Source organism: Halictus rubicundus, chromosome 8 (genome assembly GCF_050948215.1).
Source record: "Halictus rubicundus isolate RS-2024b chromosome 8, iyHalRubi1_principal, whole genome shotgun sequence".
In the NCBI taxonomy this organism is placed as follows: Eukaryota; Metazoa; Arthropoda; class Insecta; order Hymenoptera; family Halictidae; genus Halictus; species Halictus rubicundus.
This window is the reverse complement of record NC_135156.1, coordinates 3,229,976-3,244,100: the sequence shown is the minus strand read 5'-3', so window position 1 is coordinate 3,244,100 and position 14,125 is coordinate 3,229,976. Positions and strand designations below refer to the sequence as shown.

Sequence of the window (14,125 nt, the reverse complement as noted above, 5' to 3'; positions counted from 1 at the left end):
CGAAAGATACTGTATGCCTTCTTTATATCAAAATCTCTAGACACTCCCTTCTGGCATCCGTTAATCAATATTCTGATAGGAAATAGCCCGGATAACCTTCATTAACCCCTTTCAACGAAAATCTAACTGAGGCCTGCTTATCATTAGAAGTGACAAAAAATGTGACTGTGACCCTACGCGACATCAAATCTTAGACAGAGTACCCCTTTCATTTTCAAGGTATATAAACCCATTCGTTTTCATCCTCTTTGGTTCAGTTGAGAAGCGGTTTAGTCAAGATTCAGACGCGGTTCAGTACTCGTGCAGTCACGTCGCGTCAAGTCTAGTGAGATCGGGTTAAAGTCCCTTTCGAATCAATTCGTAACCTTATAGATTCCGTTAGTTCGGTATATATTCTATTTGGCATTAAACAATCGCTATCTAACCCCGCATTGCCAACACCGTGCATCATAGGTAACAAATCCTCAAATTGTACATTCACTCGCGACACAAACAACAACATTTGTAATTATCTTAAATCAGAATATATTTGTCTTGTTTGTTAACTCGCGTAATCTACAACCCTTAATTATTGCCCAATATCCTAATCTAATAATTGAACGTTCCCACATGATACAATCTTACCGCTCGGATTGTATCAATTAAATTATATAAGTTACGAGGCTTATTAATCTTAAATTCAAATCAACGAAGATTTCTCCCACCTAGTGGCTCCCCGGTTCCGCATTGGGTGCTTCCACGAAAACTATACCATCCTAGCGGATCCCCGATTTCGCATTGGGTTCTTCCGTATCCTAGCAGCTCCCTGATTTTGCATCAGGTGCGTCTGTGAGTTTTCCACCTTCCTTTCAAATCGGGTTCGCCGCGTGTCCAACCTAGTGACTCCCCGATTTCGCATTGGGTGCGTTCGCGAAGTTTCATCCTCCTAGTAGCTCCTCGGTTTCGCATCGGGTGCGTCTACGTTTGACTCCAACCTCCCAGAGGTTCCCTGATTTCACATCAGGTGCGTCCTCGACGTCAACTATCCTAGCGGCTCCCCGATTTCGCATTCGGTGCGTCCGCGTACCTAACTAACAAATTGAAACCATATTCCTGGGGTAACAACCCCTCGCCGGCCTCTCGCGTTGCTCTCAGCCCTGGCTCGTAACAGCCATAACTCATGAACGGTTAAATATTTTTGCTGAGAATTTTACCTGTAAATTTGGAATTCCATTCTCTATAAAGCGGGCCATGTACATCAAATTCGAATTATTACAAAATTATTTATAAATTTTTCACGATCATATTTTTCAATCGAAATAAGAGAAGTTACTTAAGACGTTGACCTTTATAACGTGTTCCGAATTGTTGAAATCGATGAGGTTGTCTCCAATGTATATAATTAACATAAATTTTATAATATCGTCATTGTTAGCGTGTTACAATTTTCAATAAACTTATTTAAGACCGTAAATAAAATTACAACTATTCGATCTTCGAACTTCTAATTATATCCGATATTTCTAACATTTGGAATGTTAAAATTTATAATTAATACTTGAAATTTATAATTAATAGGCACATGATATAATTTCTTTATAATCGCGATAATTTACTAAGTTAATGTCGTAAATAAGTTTGTATACATAGTACTCTTAGGTCTAACATTGATAGTAAATATTTTTTAGGGAAGCACAGAGCGTAATTGTCGTCGTCAAATGAGTCACGAAGAATCTAGGTGGCAAAATGAGTTGAAGGATTTAATTTGGCTGGAATTACAAGCTCATCATGCTGACCGCAGTCCAATGGCTCAAGACGAGTACTTATGTAGACAACGCGAATCTGTAGAAGGATTACTTAAAGAAATAATGGAATATAGGTAAACCTTATTTTCGATTAACTTTCATTATATAATTTTAATATACTTGTACGGGATAAAAATTATCCAAACGATACTTCATGCGTATGTTGAAAGATATGGTTTAACTTCAAGATCATGTACAAGCAAGTTGATAGTTAATGAAGCATTCATACGTTAAGATTTCATATTTACAGTTCTTTTCTAAAAATTATTTGAATAATTTTAAATATTCAAAAGATAGAATGTTATGTGTACAAAATAAAATCATATAGGTACTAATAAGCTAGAGTAAAATTATACAGTGTAGTAACATGTAACCGTAGCAACACTAGGTTTAGGACAAGTTTGATTATTACATAAATTCAAAGTCAAAGTATTCTTGAACACTGTTAATGTTTCATTGACATATTTAATAAGGAGTTTTATACCATTATGTTGACATGATTTTTCCAGAAAAAGCACTTTTGTCCTATAACTGAGTTTACTTTAATGTCGCCAACGCAGTATTGAATTGTATGATAATAAAAATGCGTATTTGTAAATTTCGTAGTTTGGTCTAATAAGAAATGTTTACTTAAAGTTGATAAACGAGTTCTTGAACGTAAAATTTTATTAATAATATTCACTTCTTTTCAGATACAACCCCCTTGTTAATATAAAAGATAATTCTGGACCTTGGCTCAACATCCGCAGGCCTACGAATCAAGTAATAAATCCTGGGTCTAGTCCAAGCATAGAATTAGGTACCTGTCCAGGATGTCTTTCAATGTATTGTAGAGCCTGTGCCAAAGCACAAGGAGAAGCTTTACAACAAATAGAAGGGTTATTAACTAGATTGGATGCAGCTGAAGCTCTTTATCCTTCTTCTCAAGCTTTGGGTACACAATACCCCTTGTACAAAAGTTCAGAATTCACTGGGAGAGTGAAAGCAATGTGTCTTTGGTACAATATGACTAAACACCATCGTCTTAAGTTACAAATATTGGGAAAATTATTAATGATGTCACATACAAAGAAGAAACTTGACGACACTGTGGATTCTGGGATTAGGTAACAAAATAGAAATATACTAACTGTTATGCGTAATAAACAAATTTGACACACCTAATTTCTTTATTCAGTTCAAGATGTTCGGATACCGTGGACTCTTCAGAACATCGACAAACTATGGTCAGGTTTGAGGTATCCAATCAGCAAGAAGAAAATTCTAGTCCCTCCGACAGTAACAGCAGTAATAATTCCTCGACTGGAGTATCCTCTGTCGGACAATCTTGGCCTTCCACTCCTGAATCCTCTTTTACTTGTACTGAGGATGAAAAGGCTGATAGATTTGATTTCTATTTAGTCGAATTCGATCGTCAAGCTTATAGGTAAAATTTGATATACAACTTGAAAAATTTGTGCCCTCACGTCAGGGATTTACACCGAAATGTAAAATACCGGAATTTTTCGGTTATACTTTAAAACCATCACAGAAACCGAAATACCGAAATACCGGCATGACATCACATCGCTATATGTAAATACCGGTATGTTTACCTATATTTTGAGACAAAGTTTTGAAACCTATATGCATGATATTAATATTGCTATAATACCGAAACTAATATGTAGGGATTTTGTAGGGATTGCAGGTGAACGCGAGTGATTTTTAAAAACTAGTATACATAAAATAAGGAAGGTACTCTCTGATACTTTTCCAGAAGTGTCTTTAAATTTCATAAAATTGTTTACTCGGTTTAAAGGTTCTGTGGTACTGAATTTAACTTATCAAAATCAGATTAAAGTAACAAATTATCTGCCAATAGCACGTGATTGAAAAAATGCATTGGTAACAAAAACTGTAGGTAGTTTTAAAAACTATATTTCGCCATTAATATTTCGTGATTCCAAATTTTGTTTAGATCTTATATTTTGAATTTTTAACATTAATCTACTGGATCGAACAGTGTGCTGCTCCAAACTTCTCGTTCGCGTTAAAAAACAATTGTAAACCGCTGTTCCAATGACATTACCATATACGGCAATTTTTCTTCTGGTAAGAGGACTGTGGTGAACTTCGTGGCATTTACCACAGAACCTAAAAATATCGGTATTTATTCCGGTTTTCGGTAATAAGGGTAATAAAATTGGTCCGATACTTAGGCCTTATAGTACCCACCGAGGGGAGTAAAAAATGTCTAATTAACATAGGTCCTAAAAGCAATCTTTTCTCTGTAAAATCAACTTTTATTGTTTATTAGCGTTCCATATCATGAACATATTATTTCGTTTCCGACACGTAGAAATTGGAAGTATTAGTTCAAGGTTGTAAACACAAGAGGTACATGCAAATACAAGGTTGTAAACATGTGTCGTAGTACAAATCTTTAGTCGTGGGCATTCTGCCAAATGACCAGGATTTTGAATCCATAGTTGACATTCTTTTATCATTATTTATTATCGTTTGCACTCTGCCTGTTACGACCTAAACTTAGTAGAAACTATTACGACCTAAACTTAGTCCTCATAAGGCTAGCAGATGTAGTCTAAAAAAATTCCTTTATATTTTGCACATCTGGCACTAGGCCTAATCTTTTAATTATTGAACTTAAATTTTCTATGAAAAAATGTGTTTTTTATTCAGACAATCAATTCCTTAGTCAAAATAAACATACAATCATTATAATCATAGTTAATCATAAGAATCAAAAGATCCGTCAGGTTCGTGTGCTGTAGTGTACACAAGAAGTAAAATTGGTTGGTCGTAGGTCAAAAAAAAAAAATGATAGTGAGTTGGTGTTAGGTCGTGGCGGGGATGGAGAGGGCCGGCCGTTAGGCCATGCATACGAAAATCCAAGACCAACCAATTTTACTTCCTGCGTATACTACAACATGCGAACCTGACGGATCTTTTGATTCTTATGATTAACTATGATTATAATGACTTTATGTTGATTTTGACTAAGGAATTTATTGTCTAAATAAAAAACACATTTTTTAATTTTCTTGTCAGAGCGATTCAATACATTGACCACCACCCTCTAGACATTCTGTATAATGACCGGACATTTTATAGATTGACCGAAACTTGTTACGGGAATTCTGTATAATATCTTGTCGAGCAGGCATTCTATACAATGCCCGGCCATTTTGCAGAATGCCCATATTATACACATTGCCCGTAACATATATATTCAATGTGTTGCGAAAAGAACCAGTTATGACATGGTACAGTAATGAATAACAAATGTTGATTTTACAGGGAAAGCATTGCTTTTAGGATCTGTGTTAATTCGATATATTTTACTGCTTACGGTGATTACTATAACGCCTAGAAGTATCGGTTCTTTTTTTCATTACCCTGTATATCGGTTTCGGTATTCAGGCATTTCGGTGCGACATCGGTTTCGGTATAGCTTTGCTGACATAATGCTGGCATCGAAATCCTGCCGGTTTTAAGTCCCTGCTTCACATACCAATTCGTAATCGCCGTTGTTTATCCTACAGGAAATATATTGAAGATGTATTGAAAACCAGAGGCCTTGGAAAAAGTCTGAATTTTCTTGAGAGATTACATACATCTATTTTGAGAAAGGCAAGACTGACATTAGAAAAATGTGATATAAGTGAGTCGAGTAATTTAAATGAGGAGTACGAAGGCGATAAGCAGTTGCGTAGATACGGAGTATGGAGTCCTGTGGCTAAAGAATTGAATCTTCCGTCGTATAGGTAGAAAAATAGAGTAATGTATTCCTTATAGAAGGCGAAATTCTTAAAGCAGGATTGAATAATTCTTTTTGTTGGCATTAAAGAAAAATATATATGCAATCAAACTTGAGATAATAGGAGATGTGAAGTAAGGAAGATATCTTTTTTTTTAAATGGATTATACGTTTTCCTATTTCCTTTCACATATTATTCACTTTCGTTGAAAACCCATCGCGATGCAAAATGATTTACTCTGAGAAACTGATTAGATACTCCCACGTATGCTTTTCTCACTAGCAATACATATCGTTCTTGAAACCCTTCATGTTGGGTTGTCTTGAAATAAATTGTGGGTTTCCGATGTGTTATACCTGGAGTGTTTGTACACCTGACATTAGGTGTCTCATTTAGGCTGTAATATGATTTACGTTTTTGTTTTTTGGGTTTATTTGACTTGAGTACAAATGAGCTAATTCGCCCAATATTTTTAAACGTACAGTATAACATTGGTTCAAACTACTTCGTAGAAAAAATAACAGTTTACTAAAATCTGAAATTTACTCTGGAATACAAGATTCTTATTTTATAAAATCAAAGATCTCGTAATATCTTGGTAATATCTATACAAAATTGTATAGCATGTTGTAGAAGTTATTTCGCTAATAACTTCTCTAGTTATTTTAGTTCTTTATCTAATTACACTGTTCAACAAAATCAAACTTTTTTCGAGTTTTGCAATACCTGTTGGGTGATTCTTATACACTTTGTCATCCTAAAACCAAATCTGAAAGCAGAATTGCAACGTTTCCGAAAAATGTTGGTTTCTGTAAAAATGTCCGATTTTGATACAAAATGACGTGTTACGCAAAAACTAAACACGCGAGAAAGTTCAAATTTGAGTCAAGAGATAGAGGGGACTCTCCTCTACATATTCATATAGTCAATTATATTTTTATGTACTTCCTAATAGTTGTAAATGGTTGTTAAAGTTTGAAAATGTGCCGACGCGGGTGCTTTATACGCTCTATTTTTGTATTTATTTGAAAACCCTTTATCTAGCAGGAATTTACTATATAGGAATGCATTCTACAGAGACTTCTGGTAAAGAAACCATTCACGAAAAGTATTTGGTTCTCTTAATATACGAGAAGGTTCAGAAAATATTAATTGACAGCGTGTGCGCGACGCGTTCGCGCCAGACGGCCATTGCAGCCTTTTCTCGACTCGCCAGGGCAGTCGCTATGCGTAGTCGACATTGGTACCACTCAAGTAAGTCTTTGTATTATGTCTTTTACATAATACAATGTCGCAAAGGTGTACAAATCTACCGGACTGTTTTTGTTATATTCATAACGAAATTATTTAAAAATCAAAACAAGGAATACAATTCCAGCATTAATCTTTCATCAAGATATTTCAACAATGGAAAAACGTTACAAAGGAAAAGGAAAAGCTTGCTGATTACTGCTGGACACTTATTATTGAAAATCGGGATACCAGAAACAAGCGTCAAGCAAGGCGGAAACATTTTTAATTTGTTTTCATCAGAAATAGGTAAGTTTTTGTATTCAATTTTCTGTATTAAGCATTTCCACAATGAAATGTGAATATAACTCGTATTTTTATAATTTTTTGTAATGATTGGCACCCAAAAAGACAAAAAAAAAACGTATGTAATTAAGCATAGTAAGCAAAGACATACGTGAGTGGTACCAACGTCGACTACGCATAGCGACGGCCCTGGCGAGTCGAGAAAAGGCTGCAATGGCCGTCTGGCGCGAACGCGTCGCGCACACGCTGTCAATTAACATTTTCTGATCCTTCTCGTATATTAAGAGAACCAAATACTTTTCGTGAATGGTTTCTTTACCAGAAGTCTCTGTAGAATGCATTCCTATATAGTAAATTCCTGCTAGATAAAGGGTTTTCAAATAAATACAAAAATAGAGCGTATAAAGCACCCGCGTCGGCACATTTTCAAACTTTAACAACCATTTACAACTATTAGGAAGTACATAAAAATATAATTGACTATATGAATATGTAGAGGAGAGTCCCCTCTATCTCTTGACTCAAATTTGAACTTTCTCGCGTGTTTAGTTTTTGCGTAACACGTCATTTTGTATCAAAATCGGGCATTTTTACAGAAACCAACATTTTTCGGAAACGTTGCAATTCTGCTTTCAGATTTGGTTTTAGGATGACAAAGTGTATAAGAATCACCCAACAGGTATTGCAAAACGATTTTGGTGTTGGACAGTGTTATTTACATAAATTCCAAAATTTATTTATAAAATGATTTTACAAAAACTTTCTTACATGGTTGGATTTGTAATTTAGCACGCGATTTCAGAAAAGAAATTGTATGCATCCTCTAATTCTCAAGATATTTAAGAAAATGTACTTTTTAACCCCAACTTTGAGGGCAGTTTTCACTCTTTCAACATGTATGGTTGCCGATAAAAAAGATACGTATCAAATATTATTTCGAGAACTCTCTATCACATAAATTTCATCAAAATCAGTGTGTTTGAGTTCGGTATGTTGTCTTGTAAGTGCAGTTCAAATTTTATATTTGTTTGCATACTGAAAAACATTGAAACACTTTGGTGTATTGAATGTAAATTATTTTCCATCATTGTTTACCTTGAATGACCTTACACGATCTTTAACCATTGGCCACTCTACAGGTTTTATTTAAAGTTCTTTTAGGATATAAGATGGAAAACGCATCATTTCATTTAAAAATACAAAATCAAATCTGATATGCCTCCTACATCTACACTTACAAAAACTATTGATATGAGATTTTATACACATTATTACCAAGCAAATGTGGACTGATGTATTTTTTCTATTACCAATAGCAGCTAAGTTATTCAAGTTGCCTGCGTTAAGTACACCAACCTATATGAGTTAATCCTATTATTTAATATAAAACAATCATGCTTTTTTTAGGGCCGCCTTTGTGTTTCTGTCTCGAGTACCTTTGGACGTTGTTCATGAATTCCTGAGAATGAGATTGGAGCAAAAGCCAGAACAACCTAGCCCATTGTCTGTCCGGCAACTTATGCGTGAACTTAGGGAAGGCCTTAGAATTGCATGCATTCATCGTGACAGATTTGCTGCGCATTCTAGTGCAGCAATTGCCGGCGATAATAGTAGTTATGAATATTTATTCCAAGAGGATGTGAAAGACTTTGATGAAAGTTTGAAGGCTGTGTTTGAAGTGTACCTTGACTATCTACAACAATGGGTAGATATGGTACAACACGATAGTTTTCACAAAAATTTAATAATGGATGAATGGATTTTTGTGAAATCCATTGCAGGAAATATATTAGATGGTTATGAGATTGCTGGTGCCAAGTTTTGGTAACTATTTTTTTTTTGTTTTATTTTTGGATACAACTACAATATCATTTTTAATAAACATGCAAGGTGTCCATGTACTTACTTGCCAGTGTTTTTCTTGTGAATACAGAAAAGATGGAAAAAGAGGAAATAGTAGTTTCTTGTAGACAACATAATGCTATATATTATAATGTTATATATATATAGGGTTGGGTGATGATTCTATATGTAAAAAAAGAAGTCAAAAAAGGGAATAACAATTTTTTGTTTGACGGTTTGTTTCTAAGAAAGTCGAGTTTGAAAATGCTGCGAACACGCGTGCTATTGAATAGGAGTCGGCTGACGCGTCTGATCATAACCAACCAATTCTACTTCCTGCATATAAACGAAAATCGTGGTGCAACCGCGAAGTCGAAAAAAAAGGAATAAGATTTTCTTATTTAACATTTTGTTTTTGAGAAAATCGAGTGTAAAGTTACTAAATGTTTTGCATATAGAATCACAACCCGGCCAGTTGTACTATGATTTTCGGTACACCCTGAATATTTTATGTGTATAATATTTTTCTAAATTCTACTTTATGTGATACAATGCCTTCTAGGATCATTGAAAATCAGGAATGAAATATTCCTAATATTTTTTACATTTTTGACCTTGTATGATTTCTGATGGTTATATTGTACTGTATATAGTGGAAGTTGTTTTGATACGCGCTTTTAAAATCAAAGCGTTCGCTTCTCAAAAAATACTGCAAACAAAACAGGTATATGCAGCATTATATTGTTTACAAAAAGAAAGCACTAATATTCCTGCTTGCACATTTTCTGTACGTTTATCCAGGGTTGCAGAGTCGGGAATCAAAATTCCCAACTCTCACCAACTCGGCATACTTTCTGCCAACTCCGACTCCGACTCTGACTCCACAGCCCTGCTTTTATCATTTACAAGAAAAATACTAACTATCATTTAAGTAATTACCATGTACAGTGAATTCTCGTCATAAGTCAGTTGCGCGGTTCTGACGGCTGACAATTAGACGAAATCTGAGGTTCTCGTTGAACGTTGCATTTGAAATACACAGTGAACGCTGGTAATCCAAGAGTCACTATTCGTCTCTAAGTCATAAACCTATGACTACTGACGGATAGTGCACGTAGAAACGGACAGCGAAGCTCGAGAGCGGGGTATACTCTGCGGTGGTGTGGGTAGTTCCAATGACTCCCAACCGCGAAGCTGGCACTGACTTTTAACGGGAATTTACTGTAATATTATTTTAGTTGTAACTCATTTTAATTTATTGTAATATTATTTTCAGATATTGTGATCGTATGATTAAAGTTTCACAATTTTATATTTTGTCATTTTATAATTTTTTATTTGCTATTACGTATATCTTTAGATATCGTACCTTTGTTTACAGTGAAATAGCAAGGACGATGATTAAACAAGTTAAAGAGTTCCTCAATGAGAGACCTCGAGAGATTAAAGAAAGTACAGAGGAATGGAGCGACGAAGACTGGACAAATAAGTAAGTAAAGATTAATTTATGTTTCCATGAAAGACTTGAATAGTGCATAAGCGAGATTCATGTTGATGCATAATTCAGATTTCAGTTGATGTATGTTGGGCGAGAATGGCAAGGGATGTTTGTCGAAGCTCGAGAGAAGAGTGTAAAGAGTGTCACATTGGCAAGATGCTTGCAGCGTGACATTGAAAAGTGGCCTGTTTTCAACAAAAAGTTAGAGGAATCCCTAACAGTTTTAAAGGTAAATTATTCAAATAGATTAATGTTGCGCTAAGTCACAATTTATGTATTTGTTTATAGGAAACGGTTATGGATCTCCGACACCAGATATCAAATGTTATTGAAAATTTCGAACGTGATCTTGAACAAGCAGAAGAACCAAAAACTGAATGTGATATATCTGCCATGCGATCAAGAATAAGAGAAGTACTTCACCAGGCTTATCGAATGGGCTTTGACTATTATAAAGAAACCTGTAAATTATTTACAATAGGAGAAAAAGCTGTACTAGCACGAGGACTAGTTACTTTTGCACTTTTGTGGATGGAATTCGTTAGAACTAGATGTGAAAGAGGGAGAGGTTTAAGACCTAGATGGGCGAACCAAGGCTTGGAATTTTTAATTACAGTATGCGAACCTCATAATACTAAACATTTAACTGACGAAGAATTTGAAGAATTGAAGACATCTATGGATCGTTGTATATCCCATGTTGTTGGAAGACCCAATACCGCAACGAATATAGAAACAGAAAGTAGGTGCACATTTTCGTGGCATCGTTAGATCATTCAAATACTATAACTGAATATGCTCTATCTAATTTCAGACTTACGAAAATTGTCTCGCTCAAGAGCGTCATCACCTTCTCATACTAGGAGTAGGACAGCGAGTTTAAGTCTTTCTCAGAAGCCAAGAGACATTCTTAAGTCTCCAGATGCACCGTTAAATTCGAAGAAGGCAACTTCACCAACTGTTGTGGATGGAAACGTACCAGTGATTTCAAATACCTCAAGTCGCGGTGTATCAAGACAAGAAAGAGTCGGACGCGCTATAAACAAAGTAGATTCTGAAATCGACGAAAGGCTAAGGAGTCGCGAACTTATCGGACAAGTTACGGATAGAAGAGCTGTTGACAGAGTTCGTATTAAAGCTAGACGAGTCACTTTTACTTGGCAGAGAGGCATTAAAATAGGTAAATTTTAAACGCGTTAATGTTGTTATTTACTGTACGTTTAATTTTGACATGCAAAAGAAATCGATTGTTTTGTATCTTTTTAAAGAAGGGGCTTCGAGTTATGGGTTTTTGCAAAAAGCTGTTGTCATCAGATTATAATTTCTATATTTTATCAAGTTATACAGGTTGGGTATAGTAATTCATTAAAACCGTGTCACCCGTTAACTACCCTTGTGGTAGGGTTACCGATCTGAAACTTACCACAAAGGGTAGGTTTTCTTTGGAGGTCCTATCCAATGGTATAATCAAAGATAAATTTGTAGAAACGACATTACTTATGTGTACCCCTAATATTTATTTTCATAAATAGAATCACCTCGTGCCCGCTTGTACCATCCGTCCTGAGACCAGAGTTGAGCATTATTCGAATAAATATTTATTATGTTCTTATTTTATTCTGCTGGTCTTATCGTATAATTGTAACAATAACTTTGAAAATGTTGATTCTAGTAATAGTTATGTTTGATGAGTGTACATGTATTTCAATAGAATGATTGCTTTAGTAAACAAAAAATAATATTTTCAGGTCAAGGAAGATTTGGTAAAGTGTACACAGTAGTTAATAACCAGACCGGTGAACTGTTAGCTATGAAAGAAGTACAATTGCAACCAGGAGATCACAGAGCAATTCGGCGAGTTGCCGAAGAACTGCAAATATTTGAAGGAATTCAGCAGAAACATTTAGTTCGATATTATGGCTTAGAAATTCATCGGGTAAGTTTATACAAAATTGTTTATTCTTTTTAAAAAACTAATTATAAAGAATGTATTGCCGCAGGAAGAAATGTTAATTTTCATGGAATTCTGCGCTGAAGGAACCTTGGAAAGCTTAATAGCAGGTAGCGGGACAGGTTTGCCAGAGTCATTAGCTAGAAAATATACTCACCAGCTTCTTTCAGCCGTAGCAGTTCTTCATTCTCACGGAATAGTGCATCGCGATATTAAAAGTGAGTATTATTTTTAAATGTTAATAGAATGTCCGCCTTACATACAGTTATATTAATATGTACTTTTTATATACAGCTGCAAATATATTTTTAACGGATGAGGGTAATTGTTTGAAACTTGGAGATTTTGGTAGTGCAGTGCAAATTAAAGCGCACACCACTATGCCTGGTGAATTGCAAGGTTTTGTTGGCACTCAGGGTAAATAAATAAGATGTTCTTTCCATTATTTCTTATTAAATACTTGTGAAAATAACGTAACATTACTTCTACAGCTTACATGGCACCGGAAGTATTCATGAAATCAGAAACTGGTGGTCATGGTAGAGCTGCAGATATTTGGTCAGTTGGTTGTTGCATAATAGAAATGTCTAGTGGACGGAGGCCATGGTCAGATTATGATTCTAATTACCAAATAATGTTTAAGGTATCTTATAATTGTACTGTATTATATATTATTCTTCGTACCAAGAATGACTCACATAAACTGTTACAAGTTATAGCATATAAATTTTTGTAAATCCAAAAGATTATTTAGATTTAATGTAATAAAAATGTTGAATTATTTTGCTTAAAAAACTTAAATTACAAAAATTAATTCTTTGACTTATTAAATTTCTTATTAATAGTAGAATGGCAATAGAGAAACACTATCATTCGTATTTTTTTGTTAGAACGAACATCGCTAAAAAGATCACGATATATATCATATATCCATTGAATCTTGAAGTTAAAATGTTTTTCTTAATTGTCGGGATAATAAAAATTTGTAACATTTTATTTGGATAACCGTGTGTATATCTGATAATTTTATTTATTGCATCACATTTTTTAGGTGGGAATGGGCGAGACCCCAGCGTTACCAAAAAATCTGTCCGTTGAAGGGGTTGATTTAGTGAACAAGTGCTTACAACATGATCCAAAGAAAAGATTAACTGCGAATGCCTTACTCGCACTACCGTTTGCCCAAGCATACGAAGATGTAAATGCTGATTTAATGGTACCACGTCATCAAATATAATGTGTCAGTTCGATTGTAGAATCTTTCGGTTTGAAAGAATGGAGAATCTTGTATCATCATTATCACCTGCATCAGGTTAAATATATTGTTGATGAGTTTAACATGAAAAAAGTACTTCTCACCCACCAATTTTTTTACTTTTCCGAAAATTCTTTTCTAAACGTTTGTTATTTCGATAGCTTTAGAGTTTCTAATAGAATTACGTCAACATTATACATGAAGTAGATTTCTATTTGATTACAAGAAATAAATTTACTATGCAGTAGAAAATTAGTTATTCAGTATTAGGGCAAGAAAAGACATTTTTCAGTGTAACATTCCAATTGCAGGAGAAAATAGTTTCATAATATATTCACAAATGTATATTAAATTATCCTTTTTTTAGATTTAGATTGTATTTTCTCTTTTTAGCCAAATAATGTACTGAGACTGTCGAATGAACATTATACATTGTACATAGAATAAAATAGAAGTAAAAGATGGTGTCACAATAGTGTTTATTTTTGCACAAGGAAA

The 14,125-nt window shown here is 34.6% G+C and overlaps 1 protein-coding gene across 3 annotated transcripts in view; it reads left to right on the top strand.

Moving 5' to 3' along the window:
- The window catches only part of Mekk1 (mitogen-activated protein kinase kinase kinase 4), a 30,256-nt gene extending 16,546 nt beyond the window's left edge, over positions 1 to 13,710 (top strand). For all 3 annotated transcript variants that reach the window (XM_076792388.1, XM_076792387.1, XM_076792389.1), the window contains 14 exons: positions 1,668 to 1,858; positions 2,477 to 2,890; positions 2,962 to 3,210; positions 5,330 to 5,551; positions 8,489 to 8,905; positions 10,305 to 10,412; positions 10,491 to 10,650; positions 10,710 to 11,163; positions 11,236 to 11,601; positions 12,170 to 12,357; positions 12,422 to 12,590; positions 12,667 to 12,789; positions 12,864 to 13,015; positions 13,424 to 13,710. In XM_076792388.1, the coding sequence (XP_076648503.1) occupies positions 1,668 to 1,858; positions 2,477 to 2,890; positions 2,962 to 3,210; positions 5,330 to 5,551; positions 8,489 to 8,905; positions 10,305 to 10,412; positions 10,491 to 10,650; positions 10,710 to 11,163; positions 11,236 to 11,601; positions 12,170 to 12,357; positions 12,422 to 12,590; positions 12,667 to 12,789; positions 12,864 to 13,015; positions 13,424 to 13,609 (3,399 nt within the window). In that variant the 3' untranslated portion in view covers positions 13,610 to 13,710. The remainder of the gene's footprint in view (positions 1 to 1,667; positions 1,859 to 2,476; positions 2,891 to 2,961; positions 3,211 to 5,329; positions 5,552 to 8,488; positions 8,906 to 10,304; positions 10,413 to 10,490; positions 10,651 to 10,709; positions 11,164 to 11,235; positions 11,602 to 12,169; positions 12,358 to 12,421; positions 12,591 to 12,666; positions 12,790 to 12,863; positions 13,016 to 13,423) is intronic.
- Positions 13,711 to 14,125: the final 415 nt, after the last annotated feature.